The sequence below is a fragment of the Sus scrofa genome, chromosome 2 (assembly GCF_054392235.1).
Source record: "Sus scrofa isolate SSC_HxYL_T2T_F1_AM1 chromosome 2, Sscrofa_HxYL_maternal_Yorkshire_Landrace_v2.0, whole genome shotgun sequence".
Taxonomy (NCBI): Eukaryota; Metazoa; Chordata; class Mammalia; order Artiodactyla; family Suidae; genus Sus; species Sus scrofa.
The window spans coordinates 102,770,087-102,792,005 of NC_139384.1; the positions used below are offsets into that span (position 1 = coordinate 102,770,087).

The 21,919-nt window shown below is 36.1% G+C and overlaps 1 protein-coding gene across 2 annotated transcripts in view; it reads right to left on the reverse strand.

Annotated features, from left to right (window-relative positions):
- EDIL3 (EGF like repeats and discoidin domains 3) overlaps nucleotides 1-21,919 on the reverse strand; it is a 431,432-nt gene that overhangs the window by 178,199 nt on the left and 231,314 nt on the right. For both annotated transcript variants that reach the window (XM_021084514.2, XM_005661542.4), the window contains one exon: nucleotides 5,574-5,687. In XM_021084514.2, the coding sequence (XP_020940173.1) occupies nucleotides 5,574-5,687 (114 nt within the window). The remainder of the gene's footprint in view (nucleotides 1-5,573; nucleotides 5,688-21,919) is intronic.

Genomic DNA, 21,919 nt, shown 5'->3' on the forward strand with positions numbered 1-21,919 from the left:
CCTTAACCCAGCTACATATATTAATTAGGAAATAATTAATGTGAAAATTACAGGCAGGTTCTTGGCCAAGTATTAAAACATTTGTTTTAAATATCTGAAATAATTATATTGTTACTGAAAGTGTTTAATAGGTGATTGACACACATAATAATTAATTCCACATAATTAGGCATTATAGCATAATAGAAAGGGCTAGATATAAATTTATTCCTTATAAAAGTATTTAATAGCTAAATTAGAGATGTACATTATAATAAAGAATTCATATACTTTAAAAAATAATATTAAAATAGCACCTCAACTAAATGTCTTGCCTTTAATTAACTGAAAATGAATAAATATACTTGGGTTTTTAAAATGCAGTATATCATTAATATTAAAAATATTTCATTTAATTAAACTGTCAAAGGTAGTCTTAATAAACTGCTTAAAATTGAAGGCACAGTAAAAATGAGAAGAAGCAGAGAAAAGGTTAATATTTGAGAAAAACAAATCTTTTGATGATAAGTAGACAGATATCAAGATCAGTTTGTCTATACCCTGAAAAAAGTAACCTCCAAAATTACTTTTATATTTTTAAAGTATGTTAATGATAGTAGTTAGTCAGATCATAGCATTCATATATCTTTTGATTATTTGAAATGAGGGAGAAACAAATAAATGATCTCAAATAAATTATCAAGATGTCCACATGTAGAAACAGCCTGAAATGAGAAAGAGGTCCCTCTCTCTACCTCTTTTATTTCAAACCCATTTGCGCAACCCCAATGCAAAATAGAATTTTAAAAGCTTTTATCAATTAAAGGAAAGCAATCTAACTTGCAGTATCTTACTGAGCACCAACTGATACACCAGATTGTATTTATCATACTAGCAATGTCAGTATTAGAATACTACTTAAAAAATGAAGTCAGGAAGTTCCTGTTGTGGATTAGTGGGTTAAAAACCTGATCTGAGGACCTAAGGATCTTAATTAAGGTTACTAAGAGTGGGTTATTCTCCATGAGAATGAGGGTTCAGTTCCTGGGCTCACTCTGTGTGTTAAAGGATCTGGTGGCTATAGCTGTGATTCGACCCCTAGCCTGGGAACCTCCACATGCCACAGGTGGAGCTCTAAAAAGACAAAACAATGAAAAGTGGGGTGAGAAATAACTTAATAGACATTAAGAACACTGAGACATGAGACGTCATCCTATACTTAAAAGAATTCCGAGTGCTAGCCTCATTCATTCATTCAACAAATATTTACTGAGTACTTACAGCTTGCTAGCCATTCTGGCAATTGTGATTATAACAGCAAAATCTCACCTTCAGGGAATATAAACTCCGTTGGAGAAATAGTCAATAAACAATATGATAAAGTAAAAAAAAAATGATATGTTAGTGATTAATACTAAGTAAAAAACTACAGCAGAGAAGGGGATGAGTGTGTGTTTCAGGGTGTTGAAAAAAGGGCATAGAGAGGCTGGGGAAAGCCTCATTGAGAAGATAGATGCCTTTAATGTAATGACCTGAAGCAAGTACGGGAGTGTTCATAACAAGGAATATGACAGAATAAGGGAGAAAGGAAAAGAAATGCTCTAGGGCAAGAATGTGCCAGAAGCAGCAGCTAGGAGGCCAGTGCGGCTGGAGCAGTGCCTTAGAAAGTGAGAGTTCTTAGCAGATGCGGTTGGAGAGGGGAGTGAGTAGGACAGAGCTACAGGGCTCCAGCAGGCGTGGGAAACAGGAGATCTGTCATTTTCACTCTGTCTGAGATCAGAAACCTGTGGCAGATTCTGAGCTAATATGTGATGGGTTCTGACTTCTGTTTTCCAGGCTTCCTCTGGCAGCTGAATTGAGAACAGACTGGAAGCAGCATGTTTAGAAGGAGGGGAGGGCTTCTCTTAAGTAAAATTGTCTAGTGGGAAATTCCACGTCTTTGAAAAATTCTATTTGTCACCTCCTTTGTTTTACAATGTCCCCAAGAATGCAGACAAATTCCACCCCCACCCCCAACCCTGGCGCGCGCGCATGTGTGTATGTGTGAGAGTCAGAACTTCGTGCGTGCTGCAAGGTTAGTGTAGAGACTGGTTAATAACTCTCACCCTTTCCTTTCTCCTCTTTTTTCTTTTCTATATTCATTCTAAAGTCTGCCAGCTAGCCTCTGCTCCTCTTTACCCTTTCACCCATTTCTGTTTATATTTTCTTTTGTTTCTGTCATCTTCCAGTTTTCACTGGAAATGACCGGGATGTGAGAGGAAGAATCTGAGAGGGGTGCATAGTCATTCCATTTTTTTCTTCACACATCTAATACTCTTATTAAATCCTCATTCAAAATAGAATTATTATTTTCAGGTCATAAAGTTACTATTTTTTTTTTTTTTTTGCCTTTTTAGTGCTGCACTCACCGCATGTGGAAGTTCCCAGGTTAGGGTTCAAATTGGAGCTGCAGTTGGCAGCCTATATACAGCCATAGCAATGCAGTATCCGAGCGAGTCTGCGACCTACGCAATAGCTCATGGCAATGCTGGATCCTTGACCCACTGAGTGAGGCCAGGGATTGAACCCTCATCCTCATGGATACGAGTCAGGCTCATTACCACTGAGCCACAATGGGAACTCCAAAGTTACCAATTTTATCAGTTCAAAATAAACATAAGGAGAAAGATGGAGATGCAATTCAAATATCACATGACAAATAGTAAACTACTTCCTTTGAGGAAAGGTTCTGTTCATGTTCTTGCTGTTTTTTTGTTGTTGTTCTGTTGTTATGCTTTATTTTATCGAGTGGAAAGACATAATAAATTAAGGATAAGAAATGTTTATTTTTTGTGTTCATTGTAAATATTTCCCCAGTTTATCATTTATGTTTGTAGTTTATTATTTTTATGTAGATTTAAAAATTACTTCTATTTCTTTGAAACATCTATTATTTCTTATTTCAGGGGGCACTGAGAATAATTTCATTTTAAAATATGCCAGAACTTAACTGACCCATTATTACAAATAAGAAAGAGGTGGTACAAGCGATGTATGCATAAGTTGTAGGAGCCCCGCATTAGACCAAAGACAGTTTGGATGTGAACACAAGGATGATAGCATTTTGGTTTGGTTGTCCTCTAACTCACCCACCAGTTAGTCTCCATCATTCTCCCTTCCCTCTCTCACATGAATTATCTGCTCAAACAATGGCTTCTGCCATTATTGCAGGTGTAAGCTGACCTAGTGGTACCCCTGTGGGACAAGATACAGTGCCTAAAGAAAGTATATCAATCTTCCTTCAGAGTGGAAGTGGGTAAATTGGTTATAATCTATATAATGTCAACTCCCATGATCCTAAACTCAGTCAGCTTGGACCTGGCACCACCTGTAACACACAGGTGCTTCTATGTGCCCTGCAGTGAGTGAATGTTCTAAGTTCCCAATGTGTAATACTAAATCATCAGTTGTGACAAGAGGCACTTTCTTTCTCTGGATTTTTCTAAAGTTGCTAAAAAGCCATAGAAAAAAGCAAAACCATACCCCAGAAAACTAGACAAGGTGGAAGAATCAGGATCCTTAAATTATTACATAATCTTACAAATCAATACAAGAAAAAACCAAATACCCCAACAGTGACATATGTAAAGTGGACCTTAGGTGACTCTGCAATCTCTGTCAGGGCGCAGAGATGAACAGAGTAAGTGGTAGGAGGTCAGAAAGTATGATAGGTTAAGGAAGACACTTCATTATCATTCATGTTCAGAGAGAAGTCTGGATCTAAATATAAATATTATACAAATACAAAACCAAGTTGAAGAAGACCAAAGAATCTTACATGCAATTGCAAAAACCGATTAGAAGACATTAGATGCAAAGTGGTAGCAATTAAGTTCAAGGTCTATTTCAATATGCCCTTCGTCATCAATAGGTTTCTAACTTCTCAAGGGTATTTTTTGGATGTGGTGACCTCAGTAAAATCTTTGATGGAGATATGAACAGGTTTTAGTCATCAGTTTCAATGTCCAGCTCATATCCAGCACTCCTTCCATTTTCAACAGATAGGCAACCAACTGACTATCCAGATGCTCCAAGGCCAGGGAGCAAGAGGTGACTACAGACTAGGCCATCCTCAAGTCACATGAACCAAAGGAAAAAAAGATGCAAGATCTGGGCCTGGGTGGGCCAGGAACCAAATGAATTTACTTTAGCAGGTGATTAGTTACAGGCTTTATAGGAAAGTTGCTAGGTCAGTTAACTGGGTGGCTATTGGTATGTTTGGCTTTATGATTAAACTGCTTAGTGAGACAGTCCTGTCCTTCCATTCATCCAGGCCTGAAGTTCATGCTCCATGTCCTTCTCTAAATATTTTCAAGCTCAGAAAAATTTTCCCCAATCCAAGGCATTCCTTTGATATTCACAAGTTCATCATTTTCATGAAAATTTTCATGATTAGGGTAGTGAGAATCCCTAGATTTACCATTCTGTTTAAATACATAACCCAAATAAATTCATCAACAATTTTCCTTGTTTTATTTTATAAATTATGTTGTCAAGGGAAAAGGAAGAGGGAAAATGAGAAATGAAATTGTTATTCTGGCTAAAGAGGAAGGAGTATGTGAGTGTGTGTGTGTGTGTGTGTGTGTGTGTTTGTAAGAAAGAGTGGAGGTGGAGGGTGCTTTTGTGTTTATCTTGCTCACCTCTGTCCAAAGAGATATCTTGATTTAGAGAAAAATACACTGAAATGGGAATCATAGACCTGATTCTAGATTCCTTCTAGTCCTACTTCTTTCATTATCTGTGAGAACCTGTGCAAACCACATAGACAACGTGTCTCAGTTTCAGTGTTTGAATCCTCATCTGTATTTGCCTTCTGAATTTGTGGAATGTGAGGATGTTCTCATAGTTTTATATACGTTAAAGCAGTTACACTATTAAGTTTCTGTAAGTGCCCAACAGTTATTAAGCTACATCACTATTTTTCTCATTAGCATTATCCTCCCACTCACTATAATCTTGTTACTACTTTTCCCTAATTTTTTGTTTGTTTGGGGGAAGGTGGGATGCTTTGTACTTATTTATAAACACTTCAGGCAAACTACTATCCTATAATTTGACCCATCATCCCAAGATCCTACTGTCCTAGGCTTCATAGAAGACTAATAAATAGCATGTAAAATTCTTATCAACGTGTAGGCCAGCTCAACATGAATCCTCACTAATCTCTACCTTTTCTTTGTGGCAGAAGTTTTCTGGTTAGGATGTTCTGAGTTTATTGTTTGAACCAGAGTAATCCCTCTGGGAGAAAATGAGGTCATACACATACTCAAAAGACAAAATGAGATTTATGGGAGAGATGCACTTGGGTTTCAGAGGAACTGCTGACTTCCTGTGACACCACAAGATGATCATATCTCATGCCTACTGCGCTCTAAGTGAGAACTATCCCGGAGAATATATGTACGTTAATAACATTAACAATAACAAATATGAAATGTGCCATTTCAATGCATTATGATCTCTGGAAGCAAGTTATATTGACTTTCACCCAGAAACGGAGGCTATGCCAATAAAGGTACATATGAGTGCCAATAAAGGTACATATGAGTACTTACTGTATTGACAGTTTCTTCCCATGAATTCTCCTGGGCACTCACAGGAATAGTTAGCAACAAGGTCTGTACATATTCCCCCATTTTTGCAAGGCTCAGCTTCACACTCATTTATATCTGAGGAAAATAGAAAAAAAGAGAGGAAGAGAATTATTGGTGAAAAGATGATCAGTTATTGGAAGGTTTTAGGCATTTCAAATAAAATGAAGTCTAAATACTGCTGTTACATTGTGTGTGTGTGCATGTCTCTAGTCAATAATACAAATGGTGCTTACAATCAACAATTTATTAACAATCCAGTTAAATCAAGTTCAGGTGAAATTCAGAATCTGAATGCAACACCAATAGAATTAAACTATTTTTCCAATTTTGAAAATAAATATGAATAGTTTAGGGAAATATTCAGTGTATCCATAGAATTAAATCAAACAAATTAATCCTGATAGAGAAATGAATTGGTATCACTTACAAGATCTAGAAACCTTCCCTGCAGCAACTACTGCCAATTAACACTGTCTCATTTCATCTTAATTCATTAAAATTCTAACTGACAGAGATGTTTTAGTTTCTAAATAGTTCTCCTTTGATGAATGTGATGAGAAGCAAATTAGAGTTAATAGCTAAAACTTGTTACATGTGAAGTATAATAAATGTAAATGATGATCACTTCCTAATCTCATTCAAGGGTTTCTAAAGTTAGGATAACTAAAGGGACTTACCTTTGATATAACATTATTATGCCTGACATAAAATCATCGGAAATATGAAACATTCAGCAAGTTATACTGATTTCCATACTAATTTTGGGTAACAGGGATAACGGATGGGATTTTGAATGAAAAAAGAAATCATGGCGAATCCAGCCAAATAGAAATCACTGATATTTGCAAGTCATTCCCTTTAAACCCAGCATCACGCTAGGTTCTGTGGGAGCTGGTGAAGTAGTTGGAGAACACACACTGCCCTTCAATGCTTTCCCTCCCCACCATCCATCTTAACCGAACTCCTGCTCTGCTCTTATTCGCACAACTTTCTTATATACCTAAATGGTGTTACTTAGGAACGTCTATCTATGTGCCTTCCACCCTTTCACCTTGTCAGTCTCTGAGCTTTATAAATGTGGTACCTGTCCTGCACTATTCTTTGTACCTCCACAAATGGCACACTCTATATGGAAGATGACTAGTGCCCAATAAATGTTTCTTAATAAAATTTGTAATAAAATAGTGGTGAAGGCAATCTGAAAAAAAAATTTTCAGATGTGTAATGTGCCTTCTGATACACTGCAACATGCCAAAAGGTATTCCAAAGTCCTGAATTTTCACAGTGCTTTCATTGAAAAAGATACATGCACCACTATGTTCACTATAGCACTATTCACAATAGCCAAGACATGGAAACAACCTAAATGTCCATTGACAGATGAATGAGTCAAGAAGATGTGGTATATATACACACAATGGAATACTACTCAGCCATAAAAAAGAACAAAATGATGCTATTTGCAGCAACATGGATGGAACTGGTGATTCTCATACTAAGTGAAGTAGAAAGAGAAAGACAAATACCATATGCTATCACTTATATCTGAAATGACATTTATGGCACAAATAAAACTTTCTACACAAAAGAAACAAAATCTTGGACATGGAGAACAGAGCTGTTGTTGCCAAGGGTGAGGGGATGGGAGTGGGATGGACAGGAAGTTTGGGGTTAGTAGATTCAAACTATTGCATTGGAGTGGGTAAGCAATGAGATCTTGCTATATAGCACAGGAAACTATATCTAGTCACCTGTGAAGGAACATCATGGAGGATAATGTGAGAAAAACAAAAAAATATATATACATATATACACACACACATATATGTACATATGACTTGACACAGCAGGAATTAACAGAACAATGTAAATCAACTATAAGAGTAAATCGACTCAAAAAAATAAAAACCTAAAATAATAATAATAATAATAACGTGATCAGTAAATTACCCCCTCAAATAAAACAAGAACAAAACACTAGAAAACCTTTATTTTGCCCTCTTTCCTTTAACTTCTTGCTTCTAAACAGCAACTCCTCCTGGAAGTGGATTTGGACACCCGCTCATTCTAAGTTTATGGCTAAATTTACTTAGAGAGGTGACTACTTTCTCTGAAAAAGCCAACCTGGTTTCTGGTCAACTGCTACAGCTTGAGAGCAGAGACAATTCATGACTATGTTCAAAAAATTTGAATAATTTGAGCATTCTACAATAGCAAATATTAGACTAAAATCAGAATCTGATAATCTCTAAAAAATAGCTTGTACTATAAACTATAATATACTCCCAAATATTTGACACAAAAACTCTCCAGAAAGAAATGAGGAAGGAAGAAAGGAAGGAAGGAGGGAAGGAGCAAAGGAAAAGGGAAGGACGAATGTGTCATTTATTCATTTTTCTTTCCTGATAAAATATTCAGTTTTGTTGTCTTAACAAAATTTTAGATGTTATATTAGACTAACATGCAAACACTAAATTTTGAAAGTGGCGCAAAAGTCACTGTGCTATTTATTTTCTTGCCAGCTCAATGTAAGGCAATGGCAATGGTTGGCTACTTTGGAACATGCCTAATATATCTTTTCTTCTACAATTTGTTTTAGGTGAGAATACGTCAGTGGATGACAAATCTGCATGTCTTAAAGAATGCATTGCCTTATTTTGTAAAGTAGACAAAAGCTACCCTTTTATATAGTTCTAGAGAAGAAACTAAGTATTAATGTCTGAAAAATACCCCATAAGGGAAATAGGATTTCATCTTGAACTTGAAGGAAGATTAAGATTAATAAAAACAGGATGAAGATGGTGGTATATTTCCAAGCAGGGACCAGAATGAAGAAAGATGTTTATGGTATGATGGTATGCTCAGAAACATGAATAGCAGTTTTTCTGGAGCATAGAGTAGGAAGGGGAGTGTTGGGAGCCAAGTCTGAGGATGTAGATAGGGACCAAATTATCATGAACCCTTAGTGCCAGCTGAGGAAACTGGTCTTCATATCTGTGCACTGAAGACTTGGATCTGGCTGGCCTCTTAACCTTGTACTCTAGAAAGACCTAGTAAAACCATATGTGGATGGATTTAAGAAATAGCGAAGGAAGGCAGGACAAAGACCCACCGGGGACTTAATGCTAATAGGTACAACAATACTTTAATTCTCATGTATGAGGCTCAAAGCATTTCTCATTGTAACACTGAACTATATCGTAAGTAAAATTGAACTCAGTTTTTGCTGCATTAAGATGTTAATAGAAAGAAATTTTCATAGTTGACAATGTGAGAATAATCAAGAGTTATTACATATACTTTTAAGGACAGGCACTGTTGTTCTTTGCTTCTTTATTTCTTCTAAGTCTTTACACAATAAGTAGCAGTTAACCACATGAATGTGAATTTAAATGAAACAGATCAACCTCTGAACTTTTGAACTTCTTTCTACTTGTTCATCAGGCCAGATCTACAATCAACAACCAAGGAAGTTATAATTAAGACCATTTGTTTCTAAAAATACAGTTATACCTTTAACCAGAGGTTAATAAGAGGAAGAAATTGGAATTGCATTTGCTAAAGTGAAAAGGCTTTCTATCCATACTCAATTTGTGATAAAAACTGACCTTTTATTTCCTGTGCAATTTTCAATTTTTACATTATCAAAAACTTCCTTAATCTAAATTCATACAAATACAGATGTTGTTAAATTAGTTACATACTTTTACATAGTAGCAACATAAGAAAAACATTTTTGCCTGTGCACACATCTAGTAACATGTAGGCTCAGACAACAGATGCAAATTACACAGAAACCTTTATATCTTAGTATAATGTAAGAGTTCTTTCAGCAGTGGAGGCTATTTGCACTGTGATTAACAATGCAAGCAATCTAAATGGAAACAGACCTCAATTTGAATAAATCATGTTTAATTAAAGACTAGATATAAATGTTCACAGAATATAATGTAATGAAATGAAAATTAAACTTCTTTATAACAAATTACATACATTTCTCCTTTCATAGATTAAGATATTACCATTTCCAAAAAAAGTCTTCATCTATTTCAAGTGTACTGGAATATACTAAATTATTTTATAACAAGAAAAATGTTACATAGCAATCCTGTATAAAATAAGACTTTCCATATTTGGTCATTTTTATAGTTCATTTATCATAGGAATAGTTATCACTTTTTGAGGTTTATACATCTATGACTGCCTACTGAGAATTGTTTTTAAAAAATAACCTCATTCAAAACTGGATTTTATAGTCAGGACACCCAGCTGAATCCCAATTCCTCACTCTGAAAACATAAAACTTTGCTGACCACCTTCTAGGTACTGAAGCACATGATAACAGCTGAACATGGATTTCTAGATATAAATTTGTGATGTAGTTTGTGTGTGTGTGTGCATGCACACATATGCACAAGCATGCATGAAGGAATTAAAAAGCAAAGTACAGGAAAGAAGGAGAGAAAGAGAGGAGAGAAAAGGAAGTTGGTTATAATCACATGCATATCTTTGCATATCTTTGAAACAAGTACTCTACAAGTATTTCCAGACCCTATGTTCTGTTGTAAATACTTACACAATTTTATTCTTATTATATGCATAATTTAGTACCAGATCTGAGCTGCGTCTGCAACCTACACCACAGCTCTTGGCAACGCCAGATCCTTAACCCACTAAGCAAGTCCAGGGATCAAACCTGCATCCTCATAGATACTAGTTGGGCTCATTAACCACTGAGCCACGATGGGAACTCCAATAACCCCATTCTTTATTACAGACTCCACCAGCTGGTCAGAGATGAAATGGCCATTTTTGGAGTCTAATTGGCTAGGGCATCCTATAGAAACTTTCAAACTTAATTGGTTAATTAAACTAATTAATTAGTTTCCAAATTGTCTAACATTTGCAATCTGTGCAATAGGAATGACAGCAGGCTGTATTCTTGGGCCATCAATGTCCCTGTTAACACGGGTTTCCCCAGAATTCTTGAAGCATATGCTATCTGGCCCCAGTAGTTCAACTACATTTACTTTCCCAACTTGGTTTAGAGTATTTTGAATACTGACCACCATTTAGTATAAGACATCCAGTCTTTTTTGGGTTAGAAATCCATGTAACCTTCACTGGAGTGGAGAAAAAGACAACCCAAGTCCATCACAAAACATCTCCTTTTGATCCTCAACTGCATCCAGGCACATGAGCATAAGGAAAGAACAACTGAATCTCAGGGTGAGCACCCTCATTTTGATATATTATAAGGACATTGCAATTAAGCCCACTTTTTCCTTTTCAAAGGCATAATTTCCTGGCTTCCTTATTTCCTTCTCTGGGGTTGTCTTTTCTCCTGCAACATTGTTATTGACTGTTAATTAACCAGCAAGAGCTTATTTTCAAGCGTCTGCTGTTTCAGATCCTTAACAACACATCTTCCCGGGGCTCCCCATTAGCTATTAAATATTCTCCAGACCTCCCGTGAGTGATTGCCTTTTAAAATTTGACCTTTCATTTTTTTTTTCTATCTAAAGTCTATGGTTTTTCAATTTCTCTTTTAAGGCTGAATAAATTATGATGAACTTCTAGGAATTCCATCCTCCTACTCAGCTACTGAATTTAATTATGTCATAATCAGAATTATCTACAGGATTTCCCAAGCATTTCTGGGGCAAGTTAGTATATCTTTAATTTTGTGTGCTTGAACTCCATTTTGATCTGGCCTGCTGCCATATCACCAGTCATTCATTTTAAAGGAGTAAATTAAAATAAGCATTCTTTGATCAGAATGCCTCACACACAACTTTTATAATAATTTATTGATAACCTTTGCTTACCAAGAACAATAGTGTTAAAAAACATATCCAAGAGGTATTTAACCATCACCACTTACTAATAAATACTCTATCCTGGTCTATCTGTATTCTGGTCCTAAGATCTATTTTGAGATCCCAATTTTGTTGCAAAAACCTTTGCTACTGTTATCCAGATAGAGCCCAATACTCTAGGATGCTTCCATATAAAATTATTTCAGTAGGGCTTTATTTGCCTTAATCAGATAGTTGGCCAGCAAGATAACTATTCCAATATATTTTAAAGTCAAAACCAAGCCCAGATTTAAACCCACACACTTACAGCCAACTAATCTATGACAAAGGAGGCAAGAATATACAATGGAGAAAAGACAGCCCCTTCAATAAGTGGTTCTGGGAAAACTGGACAGCCACATATAAAAAAATGAAAGTAGAATACTTCCTAACACCATATGCAAAAATAAACTCAAAATGAATTAAAGACCCAAATATAAGACCAGATACTATAAAACTCTTAGAGGAAAACATAGGCCCAACATTCTCTGACATAAACCACAGCAACATCTTCTCAGATCCACCTCCTAGAGTAACGATGATAAAAACAAAAATAAACAAATGGGACTTAATTAAACTTAAATGTTTCTGCACAGCAAAGGAAACCCTAAACAAAACAAAAAGCCAAGCCACAGAATGGGAGAAATATTTGCAAATGTAGCGACTGACAAGGGATTAATCTCAAAAATTTATAAACACCTTCTGCAGCTCAATACCAAAAAAACCCAACAACCCCATTGAAAAATGGGCAGAGGATCTAAATAGACAATTCTCCAAAGAAGACATACAGATGGCCAAAAAACATGAAAAGATGTTCAACATCACTAATTATTAGAGAAATGCAAATCAAAACCACTATGAAGTACCATCTTACACCAGCCAGAATGGCCACCATCAAAAACTCTACAAACAATAAATGCTGGAGAGGGTGTAGAGAAACTGTTGGTGGGAATGTAAATTGGTGCAACCACTGTGGAAAATAGTATGGAGATTCCTCAGAAAACTAAAAATAGAACTACGATTTGATATAGCAATCCCACTCCTGGGCATCAATCCAGAGAAAACCGTGACTTGATAAATTACACCTACTTCAGTCTTCATTGCAGCACGATTTTCAATAGCCAAGACATGGAAACAACCTAAATGTCCATCAGCAGAGGAGTGGATAAAGAAGATGTGGTACATACACACAATGGAATATTATTAGCCATTAACAGGAAAGAAATAATGGCATTTGCAACAACATAGGTGGACCTAGAAATTATCATGCTAAGTGAAGTTAGCCAGGCAGTGATATCCCAAAATCATATGCTATCACCTAGATGTAGAATCTAAAAAAAAGGAAACCATGAACTTCTTTGCAGAACAGATACTAATTCAGAGTTGGAAAAACTTAATGGTCTCCAAACTAGGCAGGTTGGGGAATAGGGGGATGTACTGGGAGTTTGGGATGGAAATGTTATAAAATTGGGTCATGACGATCATTGTACAACAATAAATGTAATAAAATTCACTGAGTAACTAAAAAAATCTATACTTAGGAAAAAAAAAGTCAAAACCAGAGAAGACAGAAGAAAGATTGGGGGAAGGGTAATCAAAAGGCTGCTATGACTCAAATTTTGGAGTCCTTAAAAAATTTCATAAATAAAAGCTACATGGAAAACACAGCAGAAGCCAAAGAGAACCAATGCCTCTGGTAAAAAAAAACAAAACTGTGTTTACCAAAGAGAAAACCATTGCAAAGAACATTACCTTAAGGGCATGCAGCATAGTAACCTGACCTGCAATAAATATGTGTTGATTGGTAACAAAGAATTGAGACTATTAGAGACCTGGGGAATCACTACTTCCAGTGCAACACTGAGTCCCTTGATAGGGTTAGATGTACCAGCCTACTTGTAAAGAGCTGTTAAGGAAAATGGATTTAGAGCAATACTCCTTTTGAAGTTCCTGTTGTGGCTCAGCTGGTTAAGGACCCAACATTGTCTCTGTAAGGACGCAGTTTTCATCCCTGGTCTTGCTCAGTGGGTTAAGTATCCAGCATTGCTGTGACTCTGGCGTAGCTGGGTCAGCCTGGATCCTGTGTTGCTGTGGAATAGGCCATGGCTGCAGCTCCAATTTGACCCCTGGACCTGGAAATTCCATGGGCTACAGGTGTGGCCTTAAAAAGAAAAGAAAAAGAAAAAAAAAGTTCCTTTTAAAAGTTAGAACTTTTGAAATACAACAATGTGAAGGCCCCAAGCCAGAGATTCTGATTTAAATGGACTTGGGCGGAGTGAATGCATAAATATTGTTATATAGGAGTCCAGATTATTCTAAAGGTAGCTAAGGTTGACAAACACTGCATAGAACCTCCTTGTATGAAGCCAGATCATCCATCCATCTATCCATCCATCCATTCATCCTTTGCTCAGTGTGAGGTTCTGAGAACACAAAGATTAATATATCATGGCCCCTTACTTCTGTCAAGGATCTTACAAGACAGTAGATCGTCAAAAAAATAATCCATTATAGTACAAGGTGACAAGTGCTCAGACAGGAGAATGAATATACAGTTCTCAAAGGAACTTCAAATATCAATAACTAAACTCATCCACAGGTTGGAAAATGTTGAATTTTAGAGGTGCCTAGCTATCAGGGGAAAATGCTTCTGAGTTATGTCAAGTTATACCTAATTAACCTATAAATTTATTTTTCTAATTAATATGAATCTCATTATGTATCTGAGTGACTCATTGTCTCATAGTTCTTAGCTCAAAGTACAAATATCATATATTTCCTAGTTTTCTACTTTTATTATGTATGCTATAATTTTATATATTCTATATATTCATAATCCTTTATTCAAAATTAATCACTATTCTTTCAGATGCATGTTAAAGCAATTCACTTTCAGCTCTCTCTAGTTTTAGTGGTCAATACTAATGATCAACTACTCTGTATTTTTTCTGCCATGGGTTGTTAGAAATCTATAACTGGCTAAATGATATGGAACCCACATGGAAAGCATAGCAATGATTCACAAGATTGTTTTTACCCACCCATTCATTCCCTCCCTAATTCATTAAAATTTGATGAATATCTTCTATGAATCAGCCTCTGATTGGATACATCAGTGAAGAGGGATAGTTCTTGTTCTAAGAGGTCTCACCTTCTATATATAATTCTACTCAGAGATAATTACAATAAAATATAGGGAAACATGTGCCATATACCATTATGCACAAAATACACTGTGACCACCAATGTGGCAATGGCTTTGTCTACAGGAGATGTGGAAGACTGCTTCAAGAGGGTAATGTCCACTTGGTGCTTAAAGGGTTAGAAAGATATTTTTAGATGTGTTAAAATGGGAAAGGAAGTTAAAGGACACTGTGTTTTTGAAAAGAACTGAGCACTTTTAAATGTCTGACTATGCACAGTGACTATGTACATGGAACTACTAGGGATGGTGGTTACTAGGCAGTCTGGGACCAGATTCTTATAGCCTTAAAAAATCAAGCTAAGGAGTTTGAACTTTAGTCCTCAGATACTGTAAAGTTAACAGAGAATTCAAGTGTGGAAAGGGGGCATGGGATTGAATAGATCTGTGTTCTAAGGAGCTCATTCATTCTAGAAGCGCATTAGTGATAGCATTTTGGGAAAATAATTCAAAAAGTTGGAAGGGAAATTTATGTTGAGTCCTATCACTCAGCCCATATAACATGATGACCACAGTGCATGTATGGTTAAACACTGAGCTTGGTTTGAAATGCATAGACTTCTTAATATCTAGAGTTGCTGGATTTAGCAAATAAAAATATAAGATGTCCATGCAATATCTGTCTCATTATTTTATCAAAAAAAGTTTATTTAAAATTCAAATTTACCTGGCTGCCCTGTATTTGAGAATTCTACTTGAATTGTCAACTAGAATGTGATTTCTTCATATTTTCTTTCTTTCCTTTCATATAAGCACTTTAATTTTCAGCATATGGTCATGCTTTCCATTTTGTATATTCAGCAGACCCCAAGAAAAACTACCAGTAGAAAATCATTATTGACAAATGAGTCCTCCTCAGACTTTTACTCAAACTAAAATTTGCTGCTTGCATTCTGCAAAGCAGTTCATAATCTTTACAGTTTACCTGTATGTAAGCGTCAATGTGTTATTTATACACATATACTTGTATATGTTCTTCGGGTATGTAAGAGCCAATGAAATCCATTTCTAAATAGATAAGCAGTTGTGGATTTCAGGAATAAAATTAGAAAAGATGCCCATTAAGCCCAAACCACTTACGACTTTGAGAAAAATTACTAAGTGAAATAAATAAATCAGGGAAACATTTGTATTCCTATCTGTAACACAATTCATAATAGTTTAGAATATAAAGTTATGCATGAAGCTTGCAATAATCACTTATTTTACTTCATGTAGAAGTTGTAAATAGATGGGCTTAACACCAATGTATAATTTTAAAATATATTTTTATCAGGAGGGGCTTTTAAGAATAAACTCAAACTTTCAATTCACCAGATTGAATTATTTTTTTCTTCCATGCTAGCGATTTAAAAAAAAACCCAAACACATAGCGATTTAAACTAAAAATAATGAACAACTGAAGCCATATAAGCAACGCCACATTTAAATAATGGGCATTGTTATTTACACAGTTACATTTTGTATATACAGGAAAATAATTTCACTTAGCTCCAGAAATTACTTCCTTAAAAATAACTCTCTAACTTATATTAAGTGTGGACAAGGAGCACTCAGGCTGATAACGGACTGGCAACAATTAGTACATCCACCCATTTATACTACGAGCCAAACATTGTTCTAAGCACTTTGTATATATCATCACATTCTCTGAGCTACTTACTATTATCATCACTGTTTCACAGATAAGTGAATTGAGACATGCAAAATGTAAATAAGTTGCCCAGAGTCACACAGGTGGTAAAACTGAGGTTAAAACTCAAATAATTTGCCACAAGAATCTATGTGATTCACAAGTTAATTCTACCACCACGAAGAAATACAAATACTCCTTCACCTTCACTTTATACTTGCCTTCAAGGTACCACTCTAGATACTGAGGAAGACAGAAAAGGAATAATACGTAGTCCTTGACCTCAGAATGTTTATAATGTCCTAGTAATTTAGTATCAGTGCTCTAGGCCAAAGACTCCAGTCCTAAAATCTTAGTGTGGAATACTTGTTTTCACTAATTCCTTTACTCCTTTTAGTAATTTTTCTCAAACTCTTAAGTAGTTTGGCCTTCATGGGCATCTGTTCTAATTTTATCCTGAAATTCGCAATAGCTTGTCTATTTAGAAATGAATTTTTGTGGCGCTTACATTTTTTTCTACTTGACTTTTAACTTTATATTCTGATGAAAAGAATACACTTTAGGTTTGTTTCTTTATAGAGGACATGGGGTATATTTTATACCTAGACAGGTGAATTTTTTATTTTTCAAGGTGATAATTCACATTATTTTAAAATCTTTAAGTGAAAGATACCATATACACAGAAAAATATACAAAAAATAGAACTTACAGAATTATTGTTAAGAGATAACCTATGTAACAGCCACTAAGGTCAAGTACAAGAACAACGCCAGCACATGAAGAGCTTTCTCATGTCCCTTCCATTCAGAACTTCCCCTCGATCTTCAGTGCTGCTTAATGTAACTGCTCTGCTGCTTAATGTGGCAATCACAGTCTTACTCTTCTTATGGTTTAGACATTTGTTACTTAAATGTGTATTTTTAAAGAGTATCCTTTATTCTTGCCTATATTTGAACTTTACAGTAAAAAAAAAAAACCAAATAATTTTGCATGTTTTCTTTTGTTTGTAGCTTCATACACAATGTTTTTATAGATGATTACAGTGAGTTCATTTGCTTTCGGTTACAGTATTTCACTATAAAATATATGACAATTCATTTCCCCTTTCTGTTCTTAATGGCATTTGTGTTGTTATAAATAAAGCATCCATGAGTGTGCTTGCACATTAGTATATTGAATTTTCCCTGGGTATACCTAGAAATGAAATGGTTGAATCATTTATATACTTAATTTAGTACATAATGCCAAACTGGTTTTTAAGCGGTTGCTCTGACTTGCATGCATATTCGCAATTTAATTCATATAGTTTTGAAGATATAAAATGTATGACATTTGCAGGTAACCACTTATTTCACTTAATATACAAGTTGTAAATAGAAGGGCTTAACATGAATATATCATTATAAGATATATTTTTACCAAGAGAGGCTTTTAAGGTAATAAATTAAAACTTTCAACTCACCAGGTTGAAGTATTTTTCTGATTTTTGTTTTAGAAACATAGACGGTGATTCAAACTAAAAATGATAAGCCACTGAAAGCATGTAAGACACACCACAGTTAAATAACAGGCAGTGACATAGAGTTACATTATGTATATACTGAAAAATAATTTCACTTAACTCTAGAGTACTTTCTTAAAAAGAGCTGTACAAATCAACTCTCGCCTATAGATATATGTAGACTCAGGTAATAAGAATACTTCTTACTTTTAAGTTTCAACTTCTTTAAAATTTTATATCATAGGTATAATTAAAAATAAATAAAGCTAGAACACACCCTCACATCATGCACCAAAATAAACCCAAAATGGCTGAAAGACCTAAATATAAGACAAGACATCATCAAACTCCTGGAAGAGAACATAGGCAAAACATTCTCTGACATCAACCTTATGAATATTTTCTCAGGTCAGTCCCCCAAAGCAACAGAAATAAAAGCAAAAATAAATGAATGGGACCTAATCAAACTGACAAGCTTTTGCAAAAGAAACCAAAAAGAAAGCAAAAAGACCACTTACAGAATGGGAGAAAATAGTTTCAAATGATGCAACTGACAAGGGCTGAATTTCTAGAATATGCAAGCAACTTATACAACCCAACAGCAAAAAAAAAAACAAAACAAAACAAAAAAAAAAAACAACCCAACAGAAAAAATGGTCAAAAGACCTGAAAAGACATTTCTCCAAAGAAGATATAGAGATGGCCAAAAAACACATGAGAAAATGATGAACATCCCTGATTATTAGGGAAATGCAAATCAAAACTACCATGAGATACTATCTCATACTAGTCAGAATGGCCATAATTTAATAAGTCCACAAATAACAAGTGCTGGAGGGGGTGTGGAGAAAAGGGAAACCTCCTGCACTGTTGGTGGGAAATGTAAGGGGGTACAACCACTGTGGAGAACAGTATGGAGGTTCGTTAGAAATCTATACATAAAACTACCATATGATCCAGCAATCCCACTCTTGGGCATATATCTGGGCAAAACTTTCCTTAAAAAAGACACTTGCACCCATACATTCATTACTATTCATAATAGCCAAGACATGGAAACAACCCAAATGTCCATTGACAGAGGATTGGATTAGGAAGATGTGGTATATATACACAATGGAATACTACTCAGCTGTAAAAAAAGAATGAAATAATGCCATTTGTAGCAACATGGATGGAACTAGAGATTCTCATCCTGAGGGAAATAAATCAGAAAGAGAAAGACAAATACCATATGATATCACTTATGTATGGAATCTAATACACGGCACAAATGAAACTTTCCACAGAAAAGGAACTCATGGACTTGGATAATAGACTTGTGGTTGCCAAGGGGGAGGGGGAGGGAGTGGGATGGATGGGGTGTTGGGGTTATTAGATGCAGACTATTGCCTTTGAAATGGATCAGCAATGAGATCCTGCTGTGTAGAATTGGGAACTATGTCTATTCACTTATGATGGAGCATGATAATGTGATAATTGCTGTGGCTCTGGTATTGGCTGGCAGCTGTGTCTCTGATTAGACCCCTAGCCTGGGAACCTCAATATGCTGCAGGTGTGGCCCTAAAAAGACACAAAAAAAAAAAGACACAAAAAAATATTTACTATGAGGATTAAATGGCAATTTATGGAGAAAATAAATTATATGCTTTAAGGACTGTAAAAAACTATTATCTACATTATGATAATATGGGTTAATCCATATTTATATTGTTGAGTGTTTCTTTGTTATGTGGCTGGATAAAAATGTAGGTAAATTTTTAATGAGATTTTCTGCACAAAGATACTTCTACTTTTGCGATTATCATCAGAGTAAACAAATGGATAGGGTTTTCATCAATATTCTTCAGAAGAACAACCCTGCTGTGGAGAAGCATGAAAGATAGCATTCATTCTCAAATTTGCAAAGTTGGAGTTCCCATCGTGGCGCAGTGGTTAACGAATCTGCCTAGGAACCATGAGGTTGTGGGTTCGATCCCTGGCCTTGCTCAGTGGGTTAAGGATCCGGCGTTGCCGTGAGCTGTGGTGTAGGTCACAGACGCGGCTCGGATCCTGCATTGCTGTGGCTCTGGTGTAGGCTGGCAGCTACAGCTCTGATTCGACCCCTAGTCTGGGAACCTCCATATGCCACAGGAGCGGCCCAAGAAATGGCAAAAAGACAAAAAAATAAAATAAAAAATTGCAAAGCCCATGGGAATTTTGATCTACTGAACAGGATCATTCAACAGATACTGTCAGTATATTTCTTTCTAAAACAGTGACTTTTACTATTTTTTAAACTAGTGCTTTGATTCTCCATACGTTCGGCCTGAGAGATGGTGTACTCCACAGCTGACAGACATATATTATGGCTGGTAAAGTAGAGAAACTTCTTTTTTAAATTCTTAGGCATTTCAGTTTCCATCAAAGTGAAAGAGCTGGGTGGCTAAATTGTCCTCAACTCCAGAATCTCACCTACATAATTATGGGAGGTTTTCTGGATTCCAGGCAGGGCTAGAGGCAGCAAAAACATCTGCTATAGTCAAGGCCACTGTGGAAGAATCTGCTTTCACAACCAAGTCATGCCTCAATGCCAGAAAAAGTGCTGCCTGCCTATAAGCCATTACTTTTTTATATTTTATTTTTTTCTCCCATATTTATTGTTAAGGATGGCATATCAGGATCCTGTCTTCATCAAAAGTGATAACACACTTGGATTCAAAGAACCTCTGCTTCTGGCCAAGGCATAGTTCAGGGACCAGATTTGCCCTCCTGCCTGAAACAACCAAAAAAAAAAAAAAAAAAAAAAGCCAACAAAATATATGAGACAACAGTTTTCAAGATACTGGGCATTAGGAAAGAGAGGAAAATAATAAACCAGGTGAGTTTTACAACTGCCTTGGTTCACTGCCTTAAGAGAGATTCCAGACCATGGTGCAGTGAAGATGGAACCTGGCCAACTTTCTGAGTTATAAAGAGGGAGCTGAGAGTCTGGAGAGCATAGGAGGCTAGAGTTTGCAGGACAAGATGACTGAGAGGAGAGGGCTCTAAAGAGGCTACCCACAGGGTCCTGCAGAACATGTGCAAAACACTGGATGCCCCTCAGGCATTCAGCCCAGCACGTATCAGTCCACATGAGTGGGAAAACTCCTGAAGGGAGAATTGTCTAAATGGACTAGAGGGAGCAATATCTGGAGATTACACCAAGCCAGGAAAACTGCCACTTCCTTCCAGTTAGACTGAAAAATAAATTCCTAGGGCATGGAGCAAAGAACTCTCAGAAGGAACTTGACGCAATTGTGAGGAGTAGATTTGTCCTGGACTAAACACCTCATTGGTCCTGCCTAAGAAATCTTAAAAGTAAGCCCCAGAAGAATCAAACCATTTTCAAGCAATTTAACCATGTACAAGAACTAAGCTCATGAAGATGTACAGGAATACAGCAAATTGAGCACTCAACAGGGTAAGGTTCATGTTTGAAATTTGGTCAGGATCAATAGACATGTGAAAAAAGCAAGGGAGTTCCCATGGTGGCACAGTGGTTAACGAATCTGACCTGGAATCATGAGGTTGCGGGTTCGATCCCTGGCCTTGCTCAGTGGGTTAAGGATCCGGCTTTGCCGTGAGCTGTGGTGTAGGTTGCAGACGCGGCTCGGATCCCGTGTTGCTGTGGCTCTGGCATAGGCCAGGGAGTACAGCTCCGATTCGACCCCTAGCCTGGGAACCTCCATATGCCTCGGGAGTGGTGCAAGAAATGGCAAAAAGACCAAAAAAAAAAAAAAAAAAAAGGCAAGAAACAGGGCAGATTTTAGAATGACCAGACAGGGACATTAAAATGTTATTATAGCTATATTTCATACACTGAGGATGTTAAGTATATACATGAAAAATATATAAGAAAAGACCCAAAATGAATTTCTGGAATGAAAACTACAATATGTATGATAAAAATACACTAGAAGAAAATGAAGCAAATTAGATATTACAGAATAAAAGATTGGTAAATGTTTAAGATATAATAGAAACCATACAGAATAAAACAGAAAAGAAAAAAAAAATCTCAAACTGGACATCAGTGAAAAGTGGGACACATATACATGGGTAGCCTAAAATAGATGTGATTGGAGTCCCTG